This window comes from Lissotriton helveticus, chromosome 9 (assembly GCF_964261635.1).
Source record: "Lissotriton helveticus chromosome 9, aLisHel1.1, whole genome shotgun sequence".
Taxonomy (NCBI): Eukaryota; Metazoa; Chordata; class Amphibia; order Caudata; family Salamandridae; genus Lissotriton; species Lissotriton helveticus.
Window position 1 is genome coordinate 73379830 of NC_136070.1, and position 27282 is coordinate 73407111.

Sequence of the window (27282 nt, forward strand, 5' to 3'; positions counted from 1 at the left end):
CCATGCATCCGGGTCAGGTGGTCTGGCCGACTTCCACTGCATTGTTATTGCGCGTTTTGCAACAATAAGGCCATATCAGTGAAGTGAGCAGCCACACTTCTCTTGCGCTCCCTCGGCCCTAGCCCTAATATGGCATAGTCTATGGTATTTGTCGGCCTGGAGGTGACCGCGTCAGACAGCGCCTCATGTATTGTGTTCCAGTAGTATCCTAACTTTGGGCACTCCCATAGCATATGCAGCAGTCATGCGTCATCTGTTCCGCATCGGGGGCAAGTGTCAGTCGTGTTAGGAAACATGGCGTGTATGCGGTGAGGTGTAAGATACGCCCTGTGTAGAACCATCAGTTGTATGAACTTGAACTTCGGGTTCCTAGCCACTTTTTTGGGGAATTTCAGGATACGTTCCCACTCCTTGTCCCTTAGAGGCCTCCCAATGTCACCCTCCCATTTCTCTCTGAGAGGTTGTAGTGACGTCGCTTTTCCTGCCCTAATACCAGTTGTGATCCATTTAGTGAGATGGCTACCCATTCCCATAAGATATTGCATCGTTAACAGTGGGTTCGTAGGTGGTTCGACCCCATTTTGCGCCCACGTCCCTATTATGTAGCATCTCACACCTGCGTGCATGAGAAATGATCCTCCTGAAGCATGATGCGTGGCACGGAAGTCCTCGAAGGACATCACGTGGCCATCTGCAAATAGGTCCCCAGTTCGTGTTACTCCTGCGTCGTGCCACGCATTGAGTGTTTGGTTTGATAGCAGTCCTGTCCCCAGGGGGATACCTAATAGAGGGATCATAGGGGCGTATGAGGTCGTCGGTGTCGTGTACTTCACCGCCTTCCTCCAATAGTTTATTGCAAGTCGGAGTAGCGGGGATGCCGCCGTCGGGATCTCCGAACGAGGTAATAGCAGTGTATGGAGTTTCCCCCTAGACAAGTCCTCTGCTGATATGCCAATTTCATGCAGGTTCCGACCCGCTAGCTAGTAGGCAAGCCATTGTAGTTGGCAGGCAAAGTTATACGCCCGGAAGTCCGGTACTCCCATACCACCAGCCTCCGAGGTGAGCTGGAGCTTGGCAAGGCTTATACGCCTCTGTCCCGAACCCCATATGAGTTCCGTTAGGGTCGTGTCCAGTGCCTGGAACAATGTAGCCGGGATTAGAAATGGTAGGCTAGTGAAGTTGTAAAGTAAGCGGGGAAGTACAACCATCTTGGAGATAGCCACCCTGCCCGCTACAGATAGTGGTAGTGTTGACCAGAATTGTACTTGTGACTTCAGTGCTATCAATGACCTACCCAGATTGCCGTCTGTCATGTCCCCCGCTCCTCTATATATCTGTATCCCTAGGTAACGGAAGGTCATTTCCGCCATTTGACAATTATGCGGTGCAAAGGGCAGTGGGGCGAACGTACCAGCGGCGGTAAAACAGTATCCATATGACTTAGGTAGGTTCACTAATGCAGAGGCCCGATAACTTGCGGAATTCCTCAAATATCTTAGGTATGGGGTCTAAGTCACCTCCCAGATCCCGCAGGTATAGGATGATATCATCTGCGTATGCAAAGACCACATGGACTGCCCCGTCTCTCATTATACCCCTGTGGGGCGCTAGCATTCGGAGCTTACAGAGCAGCGGCTCGAGTGCTAAAATAAATAAGAGCGGAGATAGTGGGCAGCCCTGTCTGGTGCCTCTTGCAATGTTCAAGGTCTCCGATATGTACCTGTTCGTACGTACCCGCGCCGTTGGGCGGGTGTACAGTAGTCTAACCCAGGCAATGTATTCGGGCGGTACCCTAAATTTTGCTAACGTCGCAAACATAAAGTCCCATCTGAGGGAGTCAAAAGCCTGTTTTAGATCTAAGGAGACACAGCCCTCCGTTCCTCCCTCTGCCCGGTCGTGCAGCATTAGCTGGGCCAATCTCCTCAGGTTCATAGCCGTGCTTCTGCCGGGTACGAACCCACATTGGTCGGAGTGAATCAATTGTGGGATGTATTGGGCCAGTCTCGTCGCTAGTATTTTGCTCAGGATTTTAGAATCAGTGTTTAGGAGAGATAAAGGCCTGTAATTAGCCAGTTGCATTCCGTCTCTGCCTGGTTTCAAGAGAGAAACTATCAGAGCCTGCAGGGACGACTGCGGTAGTAATTGAGTTCGGAGCGCCTCTTGGTAGATAACCTGCAGCCGCGGGGCAAGCAGGTCGACATAAGCCACGTAGAACTCCGCTGGGAGGCAGTCTGTCCCGGGGGTTTTGTTCCTCGGGAGAGCATAAATGGCCTGGTGGATTTCCGCAACCGTAATAGGGCGTTTCAGGTCGTCCCGTTGTCTGTCCACAAGTTGGGGCAGGTCTAGGCCCCTCATGAATCCCTCATAGGCCGCGTGTGATAGTTGTTGGTGCGGGCCATATAACGTGGCATAGTAGTCCTTAAAAGCAGTGTTAACATCTACCTGCGTCGAGGTTACTACTCCCCTCTGGTCCATTACTTCTAATATGGGCGAGTGTGGCGGGGCATCACGGATAATGCGGGCTAGCAGGGGTCCTGATCTGTCAGCCTGTGTATGTTGCCTGTTGGTGTATTCCCTGTAGTCTAGCAGTCGTAGCTCCTCTAGTAATTCAGCGTGACGTATGTGTCCCTCCTGTAATGGTGTGAAGGGCAGGTTTGTACCCGCAGCCTCACTTTCTAATATCGCTAGTCGACCCTCTACCTCTCTAAGGCTGTCGGTCACCTCACGTCTCATGCCTACTCGAACGGCCATGGCTTCCCCTCTAATTAACACCTTAAAGGCGTCCCATTCCACTTACCTGGAACTAGCAGTGTCTGTGTTTACGGTAAAGTAAGTGACAATGGCGTCTGCCAGCGTTGTCTTAAAGACAGTATCATCCAGCAGGTCCGCATTTAAACGCCATGTTGGTATCGGTGTCGGGACCCTGCCCCATTGAAGTGTTATTTCCACTGGGTTGTGGTCGGAGAGTGTCTTACCCATATGTTCTGCTGTGAGTACTGCCCCTAACAAGGGCTTGGAGCAAAAAAACGGTCTATTCTGGTGTGTAATTTGTGGGGAGGGGAGTAAAAAGTGTATTCCCTGCTGAATGAGTGTTTGCAGCGCCATGCGTCCACCAGATCCCAGCCCCCTGCCCACCGCGCCAGCGCATCTGCCTGTTTCCTACTCTCGGTGGCGTGTAAGGGCGGATGTGATCTGTCAAGTAGGGTATCCAAAACCGCGTTAAAGTCCCCGCCTATGATCCACTCGTATTCCGCCCAATCAGCCAATACCCCACTTATGCTGGCTAAAAAAATCTGACTGACCTGAGTTCGGTGCATACACACTACCAAGCACATCAGGGGAGTCATCTAGCAGACCACGCACAAATACAAATCTACCTTCCTTGTCTATCTTCTGTTCTACTACTTTGAAGGGGACTGAGTTCCTAAGCCAAATGGCTGCTCCCCTCGAGAAAACAGAGTAAGAGGTAGCGAACAATCGACCCTTCCATTTCTTCAGTAGTTTTGTGCTCTCCGCAGTGTGCAAATGGGTCTCCTGGAGGCAAGCCATCATGACGCCTCTCCGGTTGAGCTGTGCCAGTATTCTGTGTCTCTTGTGAATAGACCCCATTCCCCGCACATTCCAGGTGCATAGTTTGTAGGTATTAAGGGACCCCATGACTGTCCGAAGTGCGTGTGTCTATCAGATCTGTGGGCGAATAGGCCAAGCGTACCTTATCTGAGAAGTCGAGTGCCATGCGAACTTGTAACTCCCTAACATGAAGGTCCCCAAGCAAAAAGACCTGAGGTCCAAACCAAGTCGCCCAACATGGGCAAGTGTCAAACCAGAACATGTCTATACGGTGGGGGGTGCAGTCTACGTACACCTGTCTTGCGCCTATCGATGGTGTTATAGCGAGCCCTTAACTGGTGTGTCCCCGCTTCCATCCACCCCTTCACTTGTCTGTGTGTTAAGTATATACGTTACCACCCGAAGTTGGCCATGGCGCAATCAGAGGTCTTCTGCCATTTGTGCTGTGATTTTGGGAAAAAGCTGCAAGCTGTCTGCCGAGCCGGACACCTCCGTGTGTGCGCCAGAAGCGCTGATCAAGCCAGTTGCGCTCCCTGCATCGTGTGCGGCCAGTGCTGCTTCCGTTAGTTGGACCACGGTCGCTCGTTTCCCAGAGCGGCCCCAAGACGACTTTCCACTTGCTGTTGAACGTGCCGGGAGCCCTTCACCCGTGTTGGATCGAGAATGATGATGGTTCATCTGGCGTGAGGGTCCGTCTCTCCTGTTATCTGCAAACGGATCCTGAGTGGTCGGCGGTGTCAGTGTCACCTCCATCCATTCCTCTGCTTCTTCAGGAGTGTCAAAGAAGTGCGATTTATTCTCGTACAGTATTTTGAGGCGAGCAGGTAATAGCAGGGCATATTTCAAATTCCTGTACCTCAGTTTACGTTTCACCCCCAAGAATGTGGACCTGGTACGTTGCACCGCCGGGGTAAAGTCTGGATACACAGATATAGTCTTATCTTCGTACCTCAGCGGTGCTTTCTCTCTCGCCACACGTAGTACCGAGTCACGGTCCTTAAAGTGCAGGAGACGTGCTATCAATGGGCGTGGTGGCGCCCCTGGCTTCGGCGGTTTCGCAGGCATTCTGTGCCCACGTTCCACACTATACATCGGGGTCAGGTCTTGTGGGCCAACAACCGTCTTGAGCCAGTCTTCCACGAACTGCGTGGGATTTCTCCCCTCACTGCGCTCCGGAATTCCCAAAATTCTGACGTTGTTGCGGCGGGCCCGCCCTTCCGCGTCATCCATCTTGTCCCACAGCAATTTAATCTGTTTTTCCATGCCTTCTATCTTCGTAGAGTGGTCCGTTTGCTGTGGTATCAGGTCGTCCAGTGCAAGTTTCTGTTCCGAGACCTTCTCAGCCAGTTTGTTGTGGTCTGCCCGCAGCAGGGACAGGCCAGTGGCCATATTGTCCATCCGCAGTTCTAGCGCTTCTCTCGTGGCCCTTATTTCAGTCAGTATGAGGTCTAGTTTGGCATCTTGGGTGCCCTTTCCCATCGGTGGTATGACATCCGCATTGGAGGAGGCAAGCGGATCTTCCGATCCAGTAGACTGCATGTCCGCGTGTGCGCCTTGTTCTTGGGCCTTGACTCTGTTCCTTCCCATGATGTTCGTCTGCAGGATGGCGGCGTAGTGGCCACAGCAGCTCCGCTTGTGTTCTGGCGGGCACCGTGTGTCCGTGGCTCTCCCCCCACTCTGCTTGGGTGGTGCCTGTATCAGCTCCTCTGGTAGAGTAGGGCTGTAAAGAGTGCAATCGTAATTGAGGCCGGAGGATCCTACCAGTGTCGTAGGACCCATGCTGGCGCAGAATAGCGTAAGTCGGACCCCCCACAACAGTCACTGCAGAGCCCTCGGTGATATGGGCATCAGACGTCCACTGCACTCCCCAGGGCAGTGTCGGGTCCAGACAGGGGCCTCCACTCCCTCGCGCTATCTCGCCGTCAGCTCTCTGTGTGGTATCTCCGCGCGTGTCCAGCAGTCGTGTGCCTCCCTTCGCAGGATGTGTCGTATGGTGCGCAGCCGTCTTGCTGACACTGGTGTGGCAGGCGTGCAACTGCTGTGTTGTGCACTATGGGCAGTGACGGGGTGTACCTGCCTCGATGTCTCCTCAACTTCACTGCTCTGCCCGGTCGGTGTGGTGGGATCAGTATGGCGCCTCACTCCGCTGCCCAGAGGCGAGTCTAAGGAGATCCTTCAGGGCGGCCGCAGCTCACCTTCGGGGCGCCTCGCGGCTCCTCTGGCGTCCGCCTAAGGGCCAGGCTTGTCTTCCGCGGTATTGGCAGGCTCCCAGGGTCCGCGGGCAGATGTGGTCGCCCGGTCGGCGGCGCCTCCGACGCCCAGCCCGGACACCCGCAGCCGTCGCCTGGGGTCGGGACAGGTGAAGCGCGTGTCTCTGTACGCCCAAGGCTCATCGTGGGAGGGCAGGATAAGGGGGCGCTGCACTCCGGGTGCTGCGTCGGGCTCCAGCAGCGACGCACACCTCGATGATTTCCGCTGCACTGCCTGTCGGCCACAGGCTGTCCGGGCCGCGTTCAAAATTTAGGCAGCGGCTCCACCCAGGGGCGTAGGCCGCAGTAGCCTCGGCAGGTCCACACGGTCTCAGCTGGCGTTGCAGAGTTCGTTGTTGCCTGCTCCAGATCTCACACGCCTACGGCGGTTTTAGGGGGCTCGAGTTAGGTGGATGAGGCCGCAGTGAAGCAGGATATTCAGCTGGTTTGTTGGGCTATCGACAGAGCTCAATCGCTACACGTCCGCCATGATCGACTCGTAGCCACGTCCCCCCATGCAAAGTGCATTCTTTACAGCATATCTGTGTGCCAGATCATACTAAACACCTGATGCAAAAGTGCATTGTTTATAACCTAAGGGCCAGATCACACTAAACACACAATGCAAAAGTGTATTGTTTATAGCCTGCCTCTGTGCCAGATCATACTGAAAACCTGATGCAAAAGTGCACTCTTTACAGCCTATCTGTGTGCCAGATCATACTAAACACCTAATGCAAAAGTGTATTCTTTACAGCCTATCTATGTGTCAGATCACACTAAACACACAATGCAAAAGTGTATTGTTTACAGTCTATCTCTGTGCCAGATCATACTAAACACCTGATGCAAAAGTGCATTCTTTGCAGTCTCTCTATGTTCCAGATCATACTGAAAATCTGATGCAAAAGTGCACTCTTTACAACCAATCTGTGTGCCAGATCATACTAAACACCTGATGCAAAAGTGTATTCTTTACAGCATGTCTGTGTGCCAGATCATACTAAACACCTGATGCAAAAGTGCATTGTTTATAATCTAAGGGCCAGATCACACTAAACACACAATGCAAATCGCATTCTTTACAGCATATCTGTGTGCCAGATCATACCAAACACCAGATGCAACAGTGCATTGTTTATAACCTAAGGGCCAGATCACACTAAACACACAATGCAAACGTGTATTGTTTATAGCCTGCCTCTGTGCCAGATCATACTAAACACCTGATGCAAAAGTGCATTCTTTACAGCCTAAGGGCCAGATCACACTAAACACACAATGCAAAAGTGTATTGTCTACAGTCTATCTCTGTGCCAGATCATACTAAAAACCTGATGCAAAAGTGCACTCTTTACATCCTATCTGTGTGCCAGATCATACTAAACACCTGATGCAAAAGTGTATTCTTTACAGCATATCTGTGTGCCAGATTATACTATACACCTGATGCAAAAGTGCATTGTTGATAACCTAAGGGCCAGATTACACTAAACACACAATGCAAAAGTGTATTGTTTATAGCCTGCCTCTGTGCCAGATCATACTAAGCACCTGATGCAAAAGTGCATTCTTTGCAGTCTCTCTATGTGCCAGATCATACTAAAAACATGATGCAAAAGGGCTCTCTTTACAGTCTATCTGTGTGCCAGATCATACTAAACACCTGATGCAAAAGTGCATTCTTTACAGCCTACGGACCAGATCACACTAAACACACAATGCAAAAGTTTATTGTTTAAAGTCTATCTCTGCGCCAGATCATACTAAACACCTGATGCAAAAGTGCATTCTTTGCAGTCTCTCTATGGGCCAGATCCTACTAAAAACATGATGCAAAACGGCTCTCTTTACAGCCTATCTGTGTGCCAGATCATACTAAACACCTGATGCAAAAGTGCATTCTTTAAAGCCTCTCTATGTGCCAGATCATACTAAACACCTGATGCAAAAGTGCACTCTTTACATCCTATCTGTGTGCCAGATCATACTAAACACCTGATGCAAAAGTGCATTGTTTACAACCTTAAGGCCAGATCACACTAAACACACAATGCAAACGTGTATTATTTACAGCCTATCTATGTGTCAGATCACAATAACCACTGATGCAAAAGTGTATTGTTTACAGCCTATCTATATACCAGATCATACTAAACACTCAGTGCAAAAGTGCACTGACAGCAGCCTGTATATATGCCAGACCATAATAAATCCACGAAGCAAAGTTGCATTGTTTACAGCCTAAGCTCCAGATCATACTAAAAACAAGATGCAAAAGTGCATTGTTTACAGCCTATCTATGTACCAGATCATACTAAACACTCAAAGCAAAAGTGCATTGACAGCAACATGTATATGCCAGCTAATAATACACCCACGATGCAAAAGTGCATTGTTTACAGCCTAAGTGCCAGAACATACTAAAACAAGATGCAAAAGTGCATTGTGTACAGCCTAAGTGCCAGATCATACTAAAATCACAATGCAAAAGTGCATTGCTGATAGCATATCCATGTGCCAGATCATACTGAACACCTGATGCAAAGGTGCATTGTTTACAGCCTAAACGCCAGATCATACTAAAAACAAGATGCAAAAGTGCATTGTTTACAGCCTACCTCTGTGCCAGATCATACTAAACATCTGATGCAAAAGCGCATTGTTTACAGTCTATCTATGTACCAGATCATACTAAACACTCAATGCAAAAGTGCATTGACAGCAGCATGTATATGCCAGCTAATAATACACTCACGATGCAAAAGTGCATTGTTTACAGCTTAAGTGTCAGATCATACTAAAACAAGATGCAAAAGTGCATTGTGTACAGCCTAAGTGTCAGATCATACTAAAAACACAATGCAAAAGTTCATTGTTGATAGCCTATCCATGTGCCAGATCATACTGAACACCTGATGCAAAGGCGCATTGTTTACAGCCCATCTATGTACCAGCTCATACTACAAACACTCTGCAAAAGTGCATTGTTTTCATTGTGACCATCTGCCTAGCTACAAAAGCTCATGATAACAATTGGGAATTGTTTGCTGTCTAAACACAAAGTACACTAAATGAAGCCTTTCCACACTGTTTGTGTATTTGGATGCACTAAACACATGATAAAAAGTGTAGTGTTTACAATCCCTTCGTATGGCTAGCAGCACTTAGCTGCATACTGTTTGCAGCCTGTCTGGCTGCAGCTTGCACTTGCTATAAAAAGAATCAATGAAATAAAGTGAGTTGCCGCTGTCCTTAATAGTCATAAATATGGCAGCCCTAGGGGAAGGGTCTACCTGGCAATGTTAGAGCCTGGGAGGATGGACTCACCACTAGAGAATTTTACTCCATGCGGGGAAGGGTGAAAGAGAGAAACATATGAACACACATCATACCAAACCTCCCCTTTTTAAGAAAGGGAATTATCCTCACAGATTCAAAAACATTAAAGATACGAAAACCAGCATTTTTCAACAATACATTTGCACACAGTTCCTAGGGAGTAACCCCTAAACGACTTGAGATGAGAGCAAGCAATTATAGAACTATCAGGTACATGCATCAAAGCTATTTGCGATCGCAAATGGTGCGAATCGCAAAAATCATCCATTTGCGATCGCAAAATTAGCTTTTGCAATGCATGAAACAACTTGCCACTCGCACTTTAAAAAAATCACAATTATTTGAAAGTTTTCAAATTGCAATTGCATGTAAGGAATCACAATTTGCGATTCCTTAAATGCAATGCAAGAACCACTTGAAAATAGCGATTTCGCTAATAGGGGGCGCAAATTACCATGCAGTTGAACTTCATGGTAATTTGCAAAAACTTTGAAAAATGCACTTTTGTGCATTTTTCAAAGATTCATGTTGCGCACACACATGCCCTTAGGGCATGTGTGTGCCTAACATATGTGCACAGATCAATTTCAGGGGTGCAACGGGGTGTCCTTTTGACACCCTTGCACCCTCAACTTGCATGCGCAATTTGCGAGGACCTATTGGTACTCGCAAATTGCGCATGCAATTTCCCATTCATTCCTATGGGCCTCTGGGCCCATAGGAATGAATGGGAAGCAATTCCTTATTTGCGACTCGCAATTTGCGAGTCGCAAATAAGAAAAATAGCGATTCCTACATTCATAGGCTTTTGCGAGTCCTTAATTGCGATTCCTTAATATTCGCAATTAAGGACTCGCAAAATCCTACCTTGATGCATGTGCCTGTATGTCTGCTCAGTTCAACTCCCTTCTCATTTGGTTTATCTTGATTACCCCTCATTGTCTCATTCTTGGTCAGTTGACTCATTCTACACATTTTCCCGTCATCTAGCCACACCACAGTTTTAACCTATTTTAGTGACACAGAAGGGACATAGTAGCTCTGATCACCCTTCCTGCCAGGGTTACCCTTGGCAATGACCGACGCATACCCGAGTTAAGAAATTAAAGTCTCAATTTAAAAACGGTGTACTCCCACTTGAAGGGTGCTTAACCTGTGAAACCATTCTGCCACCCAAGGGTTCAGACTAGCAGTCAGCTGTGTGCAGCAAAGTTGCAAGCATGATTGGGCTACCTCGCCCAGAAACTGACTATCTCTGGCGGAACCAGAAACACTAGAGGCACAAACAATCTTCTGCTGAAACCTCGAAGATTCCGGAAGGAAAAAACATATAAGCGCTCCTTCTCGGGAATGGCACCTAGGATCTGGAACTCACTCCCTTCAGAAACCAGGCTTATCTCTTCCACTACACTCTTTAAACAAGCATTAGAAATGCAATCGGGCTCGGATTTATTTGAGTTTGAGCTAATGGCATTGTAAATGCCAATGTATTGTTGCTATGTGTTATGGAGTGTGTTCATGTGGTGTGTACTGCCAGTTATCTCCTTGTGAGTGTGAGAATATTGCACCGTTACTGCCTGTGATGTCCTTCTTGTGAGTGTGAGAAGCTTGCACCTCTGCTGCCTGTGGTCTCCTTGTGAGTGTAAGAAGCTTGCACTGCTGCTGCCTGTGATGTCCTTCTTGTGAGTGTAAGAAGCTTGCACTGCTGCTGCCTGTGATGTCGTTCTTGTGAGTGTGAGAAGTTTGCACCGCTGCTGCTTGTGATGTCCTTCTTGTGAGTGGGAAAGGCTTGCGCCTCAGCTGCCTGTGGTATCCTTGTGAGTGTAAGAAGCTTGCACAGCTGCTGCCTGTAATGTCCTTCGTGTGAGTGTGAGAAGCTTGCACCGCTGCTGCCTGGGAGTATGAGAAGATTGCATTGTGCATCTCTGTGCTGTGCCTGTTCTTTGTAAGGGACTCTTGCTCTGTTGCTGCTGCTGCCTTGGCACCGGACCTGCTGTGAGTGTGTAAGGGCAGCTTGCACCACTGCTGCTTGTGATGTCGTTCTTGCGAGTGTGAGAAGCTTGCACCTCTGCTGCCTGTCGTCTCCTTGTGAGTGTAAGAAGCTTGCACTGCTGCTGGCTGTGATGTCGTTCTTGTGAGTGTGAGAAGCTTGCACCGCTGCTGCTTGTGATGTCCTTCTTGTGAGTGGGAGAAGCTTGCACCTCAGCTGCCTGTGGTCTCCTTGTGAGTGTAAGAAGCTTGCACAGCTGCTGCCTGTGATTTCCTTCTTGTGAGTGTGAGAAGCTTGCACCGCTGCTGCCTGTGGTCTCCTTGTGAGTGTAAGAAGCTTGCACTGCTGCTGCCTGTGATGTCGTTCTTGTGAGTGTGAGAAGCTTGCACCGCTGCTGTTTGTGATGTCCTTCTAGTGAGTGTGAGAAGCTTGCACCGCTGCTGTTTGTGATGTCCTTCTTGTGAGTGGGAGAAGCTTGCAACTCAGCTGCCTGTGGTCTCCTTGTGAGTGTAAGAAGCTTGCACAGCTGCTGCCTGTGATGTCCTACTCACTACTCTACTCTACTCACTACTCACTACTCTGCACTCACTACTCACTACTCTACTCACTACTCTACTCACTACTCTACTCACTACTCACTACTCTACTCACTACTCACTATTACACTCACTACTCACTACTCTACTCACTACTCTACTCACTACTCACTACTCTGCACTCACTACTCTACTCACTACTCTACTCACTACTCTGCACTCACTACTCTACACTCACTACTCACTACTCTACTCACTACTCACTACTCTGCACTCACTACTCTGTCTGGGTTAAGGGAGACCCTTGAGGCCCTGGTGTCACTGCACCTGCCGCACCCTCACAGCCACTGGTAGTAAAATACAGGACTGTCTGGGTTAAGGGAGACCCTCGAGGCCCCGGTGTCACTGCACCTGCTGCACCCCTGGACACCCACAGCCACTGGTAGTAAAATACAGCACTGTCGGGGTTAAGGGAGACACTCGAGGCCCCGGTGTCACTGCACCTGCTGCACCCTCACAGCCACTGGTAGTAAAATACAGCACTGTCTAAATTAAGTGAGACCCTTGAGGCCCCGGTGTCACTGCACCTGCTGCACCCCTGGACTTCCACCGCCACTCGTAGTAAAATACAGCACTGTCTGGGTTAAGGGAGACCCTCGAGGCCCCGGTGTCACTGCACCTGCTGCACCCCTGGACACCCACAGCCACTGGTAGTATGCTGTTCTGTGTTATGTGGTACTGGTATGTTGTGCTTTGTTATGTCACTTTAACTATTGTTGTAATGTTTGAAGTTATGATACTCAGTGTTATTTTTCTATGTCATGTGTTTCTATGTTTTGTGGTCGTGCCTTGATGTGCCCTGCTAAGTCGTGTCATGCGATGCTATGGTATGTCGTATCATGCTGACATGCCATCATGTGTTTTGTTATGGTGGACTACGTACCCCACGTCATGCCTATGTTTTACGACATTACACTATATTGCAGAGCTTTTGCGTTTTTACTTAAAACGGGACTGCTTCTAGGCGTTGTAATGGTTTAAACATTCATATGACGATCTAGAAAACAACAATCTCAAATAATCGCCTCATAGTAGCTCACATCAACACGCCAATGGTTATGGTACCAATCGCCCCAAACTCTAACGAATCTATTGCATTTGGACTGGAAAGGTTCCCTGTCCGGCGTCTTTAGATGTGTTTATATTCTTTCGGGTGGGTGGGAGAGGGCTACATGTCTAGAGGAAGTGGGGCAATGTACGTCCAAAGCGGGGCCCGACTTCTCTCACTGCCTGCAGGGCTGCCTGGCCTGCCACACTCGCATCTGCTCTGCTGCTCTCTGAGGATGAAGGTTGGCGTGCCCTGCTGTGAGGTGGAGGTGCGTGCTCATGCTCATGCAGACATGCCAAACTCCCTTAGAGAGCACACAGGGGAAACGTGTGCTCATTGGCTGCTCGCACCCCTGCCCTGTCAACAGCGGAATGAAACATACTTTTTTACAGGACTGGTGAACCTTTCGACATTCCTGTGTGCCACCGTTTTGCTTGAGGGCCTGTGTCTGTTTTGTGCCCAGTGGTCTATCTTGGGATGGAAGGAAGTAGCCTTGTAGCCCACCTCACCAGTTAGTTTTGCACATAGATTTAACTCCTTCACTGCCTCCCACCCGAAGACATTGCACATAGTTCATGTGCCCAGTGCAGTCAATCAAGGCACAAGCACATACCGGCTCCGCCGTTCTAGCCTGGCAGTGTCCTGACTGTGCAGGTGGCGCGTTGGAGGCTAGAGGGGATGGTAATCTTCTGCCCCCCGCCCCCCAATGTTCCGCACAAAGGCCGGTGTTGGCTCCCCTAGGGCGCATGCACTTCACTGTGGCGCATACAATAGACAGCACGGCCTGCTACCCCGCACACTCTATATTTACATGTCGCGATTTGTAAACGGGAGGCATCTCGCCCAAGGCCCATCTGGAGTGGGCTGGAATAGGACTTTGTAGTCCCGAAGGAGCACCATTGAGGTGGAAGCACAATAAACAATTGTCGCGCGACGGAGATGGCGAGTCTTGCGGGGTACCCCCCCCCCCCCGTGCATGGTGGGTGCTGTTACTGCCCCTCGGCAGGTGCAGGTGGTTTGTTGATGAGGGGCAGTGCTGCGACACTGCAGGCTCGCGGTGATGGCGCGCGGCATCTGTGTGTGTGTGCCGGGGATGATGGGGATCTGGCGACACTGGCGCAGATGAAACTGCGACACTGGGAGCTGGGCTGGCGGGGGAGGGTGTGTGTGTGGGGGGGTGGGGGGGCAGGGGATACACAGAATTGAAGCCGAGAGTGCCGCGTGGGTCTGGGGGTGAGACAGTGGAGCCAGGGTCGTGAAAAGATACAGGAAGAAGGAAGCGTGCACAAAAGAAGAGTGCTGAATGCAGGAATGCCTCTTCAGGGATGCAGGAAGGCGGGTGCGAGGCGGCAGGAAGAAGGGGATAAGGACGCAAGGAGGAGGCTGAAGGGATGCAGGAAGGAGGGAGCCGAGGCAGGAAGAAGGGTGCCTGGTTACAGGAAGGAAGCTGAAGGGATGTTGAAAAGTGCCGGCTGATGTACGGTGGCGGTGCAGACTGCGGAGATGCAAGGTGCAATCTGTGGATACGCGGAGAGGAGGCCAGAAAGACGCAGGAATTGGAGCAGGGGATTAATGAGAAGGCTAGAAGGTCGGGGTGGATGGGTAAAGTCCGCGCTATATACAAATGCATAAATAAATAAACCCGGCAAAAAGTACACCACGCAATGCTAAACAGTCAGCACACCATCGCTCATTATTCTTACAGACTGTCACGCAGAGGCAGAAAAAAGACACCCCGTAGCAACTTAAAACAAGAACTACAGTGTGGACGAGCATGTATGAGTCATCTTCTGTGAGCCTCGCCTGCTGCCTCTCGTCATTTAACATTGAACGCGCTCACCGCTGTGAACGCGTTCGCATCATCTGGCTTGCATTACACGGGCACTCTGACAGCTCGTAATTAAGATTAATCACTCTGCCATGCTCGCTCTCGCACACAAAATGCCACATCGGGCACGCGTACATTACTTACAGCCTATCACTTCAAGGCTACTACATACACAGCACAGGGAAGACGAATCACTGACCAGATGCCAGAAAACGCTAAGGAATGTCTGGAATTTCTCTCTCCAAGGCCCTAGGAGATACTTCTTCTTTTTTTTCTCCTTTAACATTAGTTCTCAAACTCCTCCCAGTTTCACTGGGAAGGAGTCCGAGCCCTAAAAAGAAGTAAAAGCTATCCTCATGGCTAAATACACTTGAACCAGTATCTAGAACTCTGTTAACACTCGACACCGATCTGTACTACATGCCTGACCCCTTTGCCTACTTGTTTGAGTTGTCTCATTGCTCACATGATTGGCTTTGCAGTCACCCATGTGTACTGTTTGATTTACTGACTTATCTATCTGACTATGATCCCTCATATACCCCTTTATGTAACCTATTTGCACTGTTTGATTTATTGATTTATCTATCTGAATATGCCCCCTCATATACCCCTCTATGTAACGTATTTGTACTGTTTTGACCTACTGATTTATTTGTATGATTACTCCCCCTCATGTACCCCTCTATGTAAAGCGCTCTGATATCTGCAAAGATCTTGTCCGCGCTATATAAAACTTTTAAAATAAATAAAATAAATAAGATTGACAACTGTACACAGTCACATTACAGACAACCATTGGCACAGCCAACAGTTCTGGTTTGCATTTTAAGTCCTGACTAAAACATGAATAAAGGCTGCTGCAGAGAGAACACAAAGCAAACGAGCATTTGCAATGCAATTGGTCTCGCCTTTGGGACCTTATATGTATTTAGCTATGCAGCACATTAGCCTGGGGACTGAAACATCTACTGTTCTTTAACATGGAGGGAAAATAAGCACCGAACTGCGTAACACGCCAGGCATGGGAACACATGGAGAGAAATATTGCCTTTCAGCGGCAAATGGTATAGTCCAAAGCTCTGTTTTTAATATAAAATCAGGGGCTTCGGTGGTCATATCACTGAAAATACAAGATTTGAAAAAAATATTATTGTCTACGGTTACTCATGGAAGACCATTTCTATGGACTGGAACCTAGAGACTGCTAAAGTGATTCTGGTATTTTACTGACCTCTGCTGGTCGTTTTCTATCAAAAAAGTTAAATAGAGGCAGTTGCCAGAATTTTTTTTAAAAGAAAGTCCCTAAGCAGAAAGCAATTCTGGTATTTTACTGACCTCTGCTGGTCGTTTTCTATCAACACAGTTAAATAAAGGCAGTTGAACAGAAAAGAAGTCCCTAAGCGGAAGCAGACAAGTCCTAGGACTGATCTCCAGAGCCCACAAAGAACATACACATATAAGTATATACTAAAGTATATATAAGAGGTCTTGAATGCTCGACCTAAAAATTATTACTTTCCATACACAATGAACCTATGAGACAAATAATTAAATACGTGACGAAATAGCCAATTGCATGAGATTGAATTTGTAATACTCCATTAGGCAGGGCCAAAGCACACTCTATCTACTTTTTAAAGTGTTGTTAACACTGGGTCTTGCAGAAAGCTGCAGTGCATGCCAGGCCTTATAAAGAATTGCACACAAGTTGCAGTAATCAGAAGAGCAATCTGGTAATACACCAGATGTTAAAGAAATTGAAAGCAAATTAGTTCCTCTTGGTCTAAGAGTTTTTTAGCCATAGATGCCAACATAAAGTAACATTTAAACATGTACGAACCATTACTATGAAGAGTCAAACAACCGCAGAGATTCGCTTCTTCATGCAATATGGACAGCTGGCGAGTCTCCCTTATAGAGACTTTATGACGGCAACAATCTGTACAGAAAATTCTCCTCCTGCAAATAGGGGGTGATATCTCCAGTGATATACTGGCTTATTAATAAAAATGGAATTATGCCCATGAATGGACACAGGCCCAACACATACAGATCCAATGCGGTATGGTTGAAATTGCTAAAACGTCAGAGAGTAGCCACTTCAAAGTTCCTTCAAAGTTCCTAAACACTACTGACGTTTAGCGCCATGACAGTAGTGCTCTCGGATGTACTCACAGTAAGGCAATGTGCAGCCAAAGTAATGAGGCAAGTGCCCCTAACTACAAGAAACTGGAGAAGTGGTGACCCTATTGGAAACTTCCTCCGGGTGAATATTCATTTGAAGGGTTTCAAGATAATTTGATATTGGGGGCTTTACTATTACAAACTATAGTTTTCTGGTCCTTTCGTCTAAATGGTTTGATTGAAGCGAAACAACACTACAAATCGCAGAATGTACTGATTTATTTGCAGGAACTTTCAGCACTAGGAAAGTGCTGCCAACATTGAGCATTTTACAACCAACCCTAAAATGGTTGTATTCTCATGCAGTACAGTTAGAGGATGCTTGTGTCTTATCATTGTATTTTGAATTCCAAGAACATAATAAGAACATAGGTCATGACGATTACTGTGATTTACCTACATTTGTTTCTCTTTTCCATAGGAGGACTGAAAATCACAGGCCCACCAGCTAGTGTGACAGTACCAGAAGGAGATAACACACAACTGCAGTGCATAGTGGAAGGTACCAACGTCAACGTCAGATGGTCGCGGTAAATACACTTTTACGTTCAACCTCTTTGGCTCACATTCCATTTCTTCCAACCATCCATCACTGTCCTCAAACCAAAGGTGGTTCAGAGTAGGGTCGTAACTGAATAAACCCAGGTACCAAATTCTGCACCCACACCTCATGGAATTTATAAGGATTTGCAGGACACTCTGGCTAAACACGGTGGGTACCATATAACCCACTCCTCCCTGGAAGTTCTTGGGTCTCTGGAAACACTCGGGGTTGACAGAGTTCCCTAGGAGCTGGCTGATCAGGACCCAAATACTGTGGCCACCACCCATGAACATTTAAAGAACATTTGTGTTATGCATCCATAGTTTGAAATTTTGAGGACATTCTGAGTAACATAAAGGCGGGCCCACACACGTCGGAGCTGCTTGGATTTGCTTGGGATTCCACGTTTGAGAAATGCTAGGATTGGTAGGGTTTACTGATGCGCCATCTTAGGCCGGGCACAAACACTGACGTCGCCTACAAGGGATATGTGAGGAAATTGTGTATTATAAGCAATAGTTTGAAGGTATTCAGGTTAAGAAAAAGTACTGGGATCCCTGCAACCTACACCAATCTGGATTCCACTGGGTCTCTGGTATTCAGAAATGCATGGGGTTGGTAGGATTGGTCACCGACCCAGATACCAAATGCTGAAGCCATTCTTAATGTGCTATACACAGTGAGTTACTATGGCTGCAGTTTTAATCTTTCCTTTGCTGTACATTAAGCTTACCCATATATGTGAGATAAACAAAATATGGGAAGGTTCACCCAATGATGAAAAGTCCAAGGTATCCAATTTTGTAAGAATCTTCTTTAATTTTCTTCCTTTACTTCATTCTCATAAAAAAAAGCCTCTAGCCAACGCATTTCTTTCATGAACTTCTTCAGGGCTTTCACATAACTTTGTTTAATCAAAAAATGAAAGGATGGAATTTCTCTGTTCTAGAATTATTATAATCCCAGTCTCCATATGCTATGATACATAATAAAATTGCTAAATCCAAATACATAGGGTATAGCATTCCCATTAGTGACACACGTAGCCGTGTCCAGTACATAAGCCAAGCGTTACATATCCCGAATGAAAAGGGGAAAAGGTGATACATGTGAGATACAATTTTTATCAGAAGAAGTGAAGTATAAGAATGATGGGTGGTGAGTCTTTTTTCCCTATGGTATACAATCTGATCTATGCTGATACATAATTATGAGAACTTAGTACTTTTCCACAATATTTGATATTTGCAAGGCATTATGGGTAAGGACACTTTGTGCAATGCATGCAAGTCACACTTACTTAGATTTGTCGGGACGCCCCACCTCACAAATTTATGGTAAGCCGGGCCTGGTGGCTCAGTGGACTAATGCAGCCACTGCAGTGTCCTGTGTTTGACCGCATGGTCACAGGTTAAATTCCCGGCGGGTCCACTCAGCCTGTCATCCATCTGAGGTCGATAAAATGAGTACCATTGAGTTGGGTAACAATAAACATCTGTTATTGAGCGCCTTGAGACCCATTGGTGATAAGTGCGCTTTACAAATACATGTGTTATGTTATGTTAAGTGCAGTTTGTCTTGTGTGCTGTTCAAACCGGAGCACAAAAACTGTAGATAGCCTCCTTTCCAATCTCAATGGCAAATGCTCATCTAAAGTTCACATAGATGCAGTTTTTAGCTGTTCCTTACCTCTGTGGTATGGCAGCCAGCCCATAGGGCCTCGTTTTAACAAAGTAGTATATGGAATAGCTGGGTGGAAGCACAAGGTGGCTGCACTAAACCACACTGTACATGCATTAACCGTCCACTATCTGCTTCCTCTCCTAATACTCAGTTTCTATGTACAGTGCTCTGCTACCTTTTGGCTAGGTTCACCCTATCAAAATACATTATACAAAGATTGTAGAATTTTGCAGCTGTGACAATGGACTGTGATTATGTCAACCTGTTGGAGGAAACATAGATTATATTTACCACTGTCACTTCTGTGAGGGCTATCACTTACTAAATGCAGCCAATGAGGTTATTGTACAAAGGGATTGGGCATGTAATATTACTCATTTAAATTAATAACTGCTTTCTCCCCGCGATAAAGAAACGGGGTGCCAGTGCAAGCAGATGGGCAGCATATCCACACATCTGAAGATGGAAGCTTGATTTTGCGTAACGTGAAGCCTGCGGACGAAGGATCGTATACCTGCAATGCATACACCGGCTCCAGCTCAGTCAGCGCGAGTGCGGAGGTGAAAGTAACGAGGAGCAAGCCAGCAGGTATGCTGATTTCCATACATTTGCCAACCTTGAAGCCCCTACAGAGCCCTCCTTTTCTGTCTTGGGAATCTGTTGCATGGCGTTTGAGGTATTTAAAAGATAACTTTTTTTTAAATCTGCATCAGTTCTGCAAAGGAAAATGTATATTGTGAATTTAAAGGGCTACATATACCTCTTACACAGACATACACTTCACTGGATCAGGACACCCACCATTAAACCATCAATAGGGCTTGCAAGTTTCTTTGGAACAAGATCTCGGTTGGTGCATTGTCCGGTGCAGAACCACAGGAAGCTATTAGTTACAGATTTTTAGGTTTACCCTAGAGTCTCAGGGTGGTCAATTAGTTATTTAAAAAGTAAAAAAAATTATGGGTGAAATGCTTGACAATCTTCGCGAATCATAATTTCTGTGGCTGACTTCCGGTCCATCGATTTTGCTCACTGTGCCTCTACAAACAGGGATCAGCCTTCTACAAATTCTCTTCCAAAAGGAACAGTGCAGATTGACATCCCTCTCCGTTGTAAGCATAGAGCAATTCCATCATATCTGCAGCATCCTCTTCATAGTAAACAAAATATGACATCTAGTCAGACAGCCTGTAGAATCCATGACATCTCAAAGCATCATCATCCTAAAGTTAAACATTATGTTATGTATAAGACTGGACAGTCTATGTTGATGGCATGAGTCCAACAATGTATCATTTTGGAAAAAAGGATCAGAATTTAAGAGGCAGCCAGCATCATTCTTCCACATGTGAAATTCAATAAAATGGGACATGTTCTCACACCTATTCCATAACACATATGAAACTAACTTTAAAACAAAATTGGAAAAATAGATTTTCATAATGTATGAAAACCTCTCGCTTTCAGTGCTACTTTATTTATTGCTTTCAGGCAAAATCCCCTTCCTTATATCATACACCAAAGCCAATCCTTCTTAACCTATGCAGCTTACTCAGATCTCTACCACATTTATTAACCTACAAACTACACATAAACATATCCACCAGGAAACATCCAAACCTAAGTTCAACTGCACTTACATACTATTAGTAGCATTTCAGTGGCCTTTCTAATAGGCCAATGATTGGTAATAGTCCTAGGTTGTATTAATGTGTCTCAGGGGATATTGAGAATTCACTTATCCTCTTATCTTGACTTACCAAAATACCTCATATGAGATAATTTTTCTTCAATAAAGAAAGAAGAAGTATACATCTTAGTCCTTTAGTTATGCCATGCAGTCATTTGGTCTTCATCCCAACAGTTTACTTCATTTATTTTGGTGTGTCCACCACCTCTTTTAATAAGTATCTAACCGGCGGATGACAACACTCCCTGTCTCTGAGTAATTCTTCAGCAACTGGCCTTATTGATTGTTTAGAACTACATAAAACCAAAACAGAACAGTACAGAAAAATGGCATTACAGCCTTTCCAGTGGACATTCAAAATGGAACGCTAGACAACTTGAACTGCATCAAAAACAAAGATTGTAATAGTCTGTGAATGAGTTGCATTAGCTGTTCAATTCTTGTGGCCATGAAAAATGGGTGTGTGACCCCCATGTTATTGTAACTGAACTTCTAGTTTGTCTCAGGTTATCAATCAATGCAACTAAAAGCTCAAGCTGTTGAAGAAACTCACTTTTCTTGTCACTCTTTTTCTGTATTTCCCTTATTTGATGGTAAAAAAAAAAACACTGTGCTTTTGTCGAGGTGATCGTGGTCAACCCGGAATCAATTGTAATCACTTTGCTTTTGTACACGAAGTCTGTGGCTATATAATCAAATACATTGACTTGCCAAAATGGGTTCGGTTGCAGCAAGTAGATTTTGAGCCACTTGTATTAATCTTAAAACATCTAGTTCAACGAGAGGGTCCAGCTATGCCATATCTACGTCCACCATTTTAAGAGAGTTTTACTCTTAAGATATATGCTCAACAAAGAGCTGACAAGTGCAGCCGTCTTACTGTAGAGTAGGCATTGCATAGGTTGGCAGAACTATACAAAACATCTGCGTGGTGAAGGGTGTTGGAGAGGGTGCCTTTTTCTAGTGAATTTAGTGAAGGAACTTGTCCAGAATGTTGATATTTTTATCTACTTTAGTAAGTTTAAATGTAATTTCCTATGATTCCACTAGGATCCTTTTCTAGGTCTCGCTAGAGTCAGCGCGCATGTGTTGCTCTTGCGAGAAATTTAGGAGCTGCTTTGAAAAGTGCTACCCAGGCCGGCCACCAGCTTGCTAGAACGCGCACAGGCACACGCGACGTGCACAGCACTTTTTCACACCGCGCAAGCACGCGCGCACCACTCGCGTTTGTTTTAATCATTATTTAAATTTGCGGCCGCGCGGCGTTACTTTTACGGCCGCGCGGCCGATGCTTGTTAAGTCTGTGGAGGAGCCCTCTTTTTGCAGCATGAGAGACCGGTATTAGTTTGGCAATCCCCAAGCTTCCGGTAGTGGTTGTGCACTAGCACCAAGGGTGTGTACTATCTCCCCAGATTCATCCGTTATTCTTGAAATATGCTGGCTTACATCTAGAGAACATAGACAATCCAAATCTTTGCAGTAGAATACATGTACTACTGTTAGCACATAATGCAGTTCTGCTTACACTGACTGAGCGCCCAATGCACAAACTTAAACGTCGTTGTAGAATACTTTAAAGAACAGCAGCTAATTTTTAACATAGCAAAAACAAGCCATGACAATGAAACCCAACGCGGACTTAAGCTCATTTTACATTAACAATGAATCATTAGATCGAGTGAAAAAATCTGATTATCTGAGCACATGCTTTGATAAGCTGGTGTACAATCAAAGCAGAGAAAAGGTTGCTGATACTGGGAGGCAAGCTGCAAAAAGAAAAAAAAAAAGACGGCGTCAATCTGAGCTTCCTAAGCTTCTGTTTGGTATATAGATGCCTCGTATTTACTTAGAATAGAGTACAGATTTTTAAGAATGTTGCGCTCATTGGGACCTGAAGCACCCAATAGCTCTTTATTTGTAATTAGGTTCTCTACCAATTGGAGATGAAATTGCTCTTGGTCCAGTTTTTTACGGAATTCGACGATGTAAGAACGAGCATGCTGACATACCTGCACTCGTTGCGGGAGGTAATCACACCTAACAAATAAACTGTATTGGTGAAAACCTGTGCGGAATGTTTTAAGTTCCTTGAATTTGAAACCAAAAAAGATATCAGATACTCTGTTCCTGTGCAGACGTTGAAGCAAAAAGACACCACACGAATAACTAAGAACACGAACAGCAAGGCTATAGCCACTGAAAGAAAAAGACAAGTCAGACTCGTGCAGAGATAATATCCCCAAAGCAGCATTTATTGTATCCACTGAATTTTTCCGATCCGGCGTACTACCATTATCCATCTTACCATGGGTTAATGCACACATTTATGGCATGTTTAGAAAGGTACACAGACAACTAATAAACAAGCTGATTGCAGTTATATAAAATAAAAAAAATCTTGATTCTCTAAACCAATTTTGATCTGAAACAGCAACATTACATCATCAGAATAGTAAGGAGGTGTATCCCAGGTGCATATCATAAGTTAAACAAGCATTGGTATAGCCAATAGGTCTCGCCTTTGGGACCTTATAAGTGTTTAGCCATGCAACTGTTGATGTTGTTGCACCAAGGATATTGTGCTGCATAAGTAAATACTTATAAGGTCCCAAAAGCGAGACCTATTGGCTATGCCAATGCTTGGTGCTATCAGATACATTTGTGTGGTAAAGAGTGCTAAGTATTAGGACTAAATTGTAGTGGATTTAGTGAACGAACTTGTCTATTAAATATAATTTCATATGATTACACTAGAGTCCTCCGTTTTCAGATCCTCTTGGGGAATAAGGAGAGTGGGAGGTTTTTGAAAGGAATTTTCTATCTTTAATGTCCTAACCTTGTACAAAGGATTTAAGTGACTTGAGAGGGTGTTCTAAAAGGATTGTAGTCAGTTTTGGGGGTCCCTTTAGGGTTGAAAGCTGGTGGCAGGTAAAGCAGGGGAATCACTGCATCCTTCTCATCATCTGCAAAGGACAGGGTATCATCTCAAACCGAATTGCAGGTTTAGTGACATTGCCCGAGGAATATAGAATTGTGTCTAAATGAGAGGAGATGCTCAGTCCAAATGTGGTCTGAATTGATAATATTCAATGTTATTGGTTGAATGTTATTGAGTCTTAGAGGGAAGTTTATATTTGGTAACAAGAGAGGTATCTGATGCTAGCTGTGACTTTTACTGGACCTGTGCATGTTCCTGCATCAGGGAGGTGTTGTCCAGAGATGGTAGCAGCGTAGTCCTTGAAAACTGAAGCAGGCATTACGGGGAAGGGTGATAGTCGACGAAAGTGACTGTAGGAGCCACTCTACCACTTTGTGTCTCACCAGTGAGAATTTAAGTGAAATTGTTATATGGATAGTTTAAGGAGCAAAGAGGGTTACTAGTTATGCAACCAGAATAATGTTTTTACAATATCTTGTTACATGGAGCAGAGCTTTCTGTATAAAAATCTTTAGGAGGGGTAATGGGTTTTTGCAGTTGCACACATTGCACAAACTCCCAGAGACTTAAAAAAACAGTTTGTGGGCCTGGCAGATGTTTTCAGTTTATGGTAAGTGTATGATATTTAATCTTGGAATATGTTGCACTTCCTTTTAGTTTTAATTCAACCAGTCTCAGGTTTGTGACAAGGTTGTGGTCGGAGTCCATGTTTTGTAGTCCTGATCTCATACTGCTTTTCCTTAATAGCAAATGTGATCTTCTTTGGTGTCTCAGAGTATTGAAAAATGCATTTTCCCTCTTGGCGAACCGTGATTTTTATTTTCCAATGCCAATCCTCAGTTCATGTTCATCATATCTTCTGTGAGCACTCTGCAAATATTCTGTTTTTTTCCCAGCTCCGGCATCTTCTTCTCTAGAACTGGGCCCAAACACCGGATGCTATGACCAGCCCGACCTCGCCAACTGTGATCTGATCGTCCATGCTCAGCTTTGCTCCAACGAATATTATGGCGCCTTCTGCTGTGCCAGCTGCTCTTTGCAGCAACGAAAGACCAGTCACCATGGATGAGATAAACTTGGTTCCTCAACTGTTCCTTTCACGAAGAGCTTGCCATCTTTACTCTGAAGGACACTACGGTACACTGGATATTGTCAAGAGGACCTCGTCTTCCTTCTCTTGACATTCTCTCCGTCTCAACTGCTTATTCATTCAGTGAGACGACTTCACCTTATGCAGAGTTCACTCTCCTGAAGTCTTGAGCGCTGTCAGTCCAACACTCTATGCCATTTGTGGGACAATCTGCAAACCCAAGGCTGGGAAAAAAACATACACTGACAAGTAGAATTTTACCATGAAACAATACACCAATTTAGTAGGCAGGAAGGCATTTTTTGTAATGGGCTGGTGAAATATTGTGACCCCGCGGTCAAAGCTTTTCTAGTGAAGTTCTTCAATTCCACACTATTTAATAGAAGAGTAATGCATAGGTTCACACTGGGGCAAACACAATGTAAATAGTTTGACTTTATTTTTACACATATGAGGGTAAATCTGGAGTGTCAATAATTCGTGATACACCTCGCGCACTAATCGCTAGAGAAGGTTCTTTGTCGTTTACATTAACCCGAAGTCTGAAGGCTGGATTTAGTCTTTTTCCAAATTGAATGTGTATCCTCCATTTAGGTTTAAATCTTGCCCTAAATTACCATCCAAAACCTCCTAGAGATTGGAAGAGAAAACTCCATGTGGAAATAGAAGGTGTATAAAAGAGCAAAGTGTAAATTTAGTGAATTGCATTATCTACAGTTCAGTGGACATGAAAGCACCAGGTATATCTCATGAGTCACCACAGCAGTCCCACCGTCTGCTGCTTTCACCACAGAGCAGCAAAGACACCAAGACCTTAGTTATGAGTTCTTTGTAATTACATTGTCATCCATTACATTGATTAATAGCGATCCTGTGGGGTTTGTCATTTTTCGGATGCAATCGATATTAGCGCAATGGGGCATAACTTGTAGGTTTTTATGCTTATCATATCAATACCTGCATGTATCCTTATTTAACAGGCCTTTTCCATCAGCAAATTTCAGCAGGTATGACTTGCCATAATCTATACGGATAAAAAGCGGACGGTCTTATTTTGCCAACATACTCAGAATCATGACACCTGAGCAAATATTGGTAGACACGGGTATTGGAATTTATAAGCACTCATAATTGAGGTACTACTGGTGTGCCTTTATCAACTACATGCTCTGGTTGCTACAATATAGCTGATAAAAAAGCCTACGTACAACACGGCAGATCACACAAAGATTGTTCGGAGATGTCCGTGTAGATAGCTTTCTGAAAGTGTCACCTAGCATCATCATTGGTTGTATACTCAAAATATTGTTGTACCTTTTCTATATTTCAACATAATAATAAAGTTCTATCAATAAAAAGTTAAATAAGTAGTGGTAGACTGTGCATTGCTTGTTTCTTTTCCCAGAATGTTTACAGGGGTGGGCCTTATACCGCTTACTCTTGGAATTAAATGAACAATTTAGGGACAAGTCCTGAATAAGTACTGGACATAATTGAGGATTCTCACATTTTTTATTGACTCTTATGCCTTTTCTCTTTCAAAATGCAAGTTAACATTATTGGGCCCTTGTTATCTCATTCTGCTTTCTTCAGGCGTCATGTAGAATCATGAGTTTTTTTTAGACTTGTTGTTTCCGCCACAATCTTATAAGAGGATAATTTTAAACAAGTCTAAGATGCTGAGAAAAAGATTGCTTCTGTAATCTTTTTCTTCAAAAACTGTTTCATCTGATTTGTGAAGTTCTAAGTTAAAATAAAAGCAAATCAAATTAACTCAGGGTAAAATTAGTCTAACTTTAGAAAAAGAACTAGCGTCAAAGCCCCCAATGTATGGTTGGTCCCAGTGCTTTCGTAGAGCAGCTGCTAGCCCCAATTATAAGTTAACTGCTTCTACCTGCACAGATTTCTTAAGTGAATAAAATCTTGTCAACATTTTGACCTCAATTTATTTTATACAGTAAATTTCTTCACCTCCACTTTAGTCAGCTAAAAAGACCAGGTGAGATTTTCTAGCTACAAACCTGTAACATGGATAAAAGGAGAGAACCATATCAAAGTAAGTATACTAGACACTTTTTCCAATGGCTAAATGCCCAGCTTCCGTCTAAAGGATTAATAATGAATTTTCTTTGAAAAAGTCATGCCTTTATTCTTTATATTGTATATTTTTAAAAGATGTGTCTCTGGATATTACATTTAAACATTAAATCTCAATGGAGGTCGAACAGAGTGAGGTCAAAATAATGAAAGAATGTGCATATAAAGTGTATGCAACTGGTTTATGACCTAGTTGAGCCCTCCTGTGATGCAGATGATTTCATTAGTCTGACCTCTTTACAATTCTCAAAGATTGAAGGCAGGTTGGGCAAAAAGAAAGATAAAAAAGATTGGAATCAGAAAGCACCCTTGCTTTAACCTATTGTGGTTTACACTTCTTTCTGTTTTCATTTTCATGCCCCAATAATGCTTTACACCAGATGTTTGAATATAAAGCTATAGGTAACTTCAGGATAGCTAGTGGAATATT

The 27282-nt window shown here is 45.1% G+C and overlaps 1 protein-coding gene across 1 annotated transcript in view; it reads left to right on the forward strand.

Moving 5' to 3' along the window:
- PAPLN (papilin, proteoglycan like sulfated glycoprotein) overlaps positions 1-26125 on the forward strand; it is a 419313-nt gene extending 393188 nt beyond the window's left edge. The window contains exons 26-28 of the mRNA XM_078659503.1: positions 17232-17340; positions 19450-19625; positions 24562-26125. Of these exons, the coding sequence (XP_078515629.1) occupies positions 17232-17340; positions 19450-19625; positions 24562-24734 (458 nt within the window). The 3' untranslated portion in view covers positions 24735-26125. The remainder of the gene's footprint in view (positions 1-17231; positions 17341-19449; positions 19626-24561) is intronic.
- The last annotated feature ends 1157 nt before the right edge of the window (positions 26126-27282 follow it).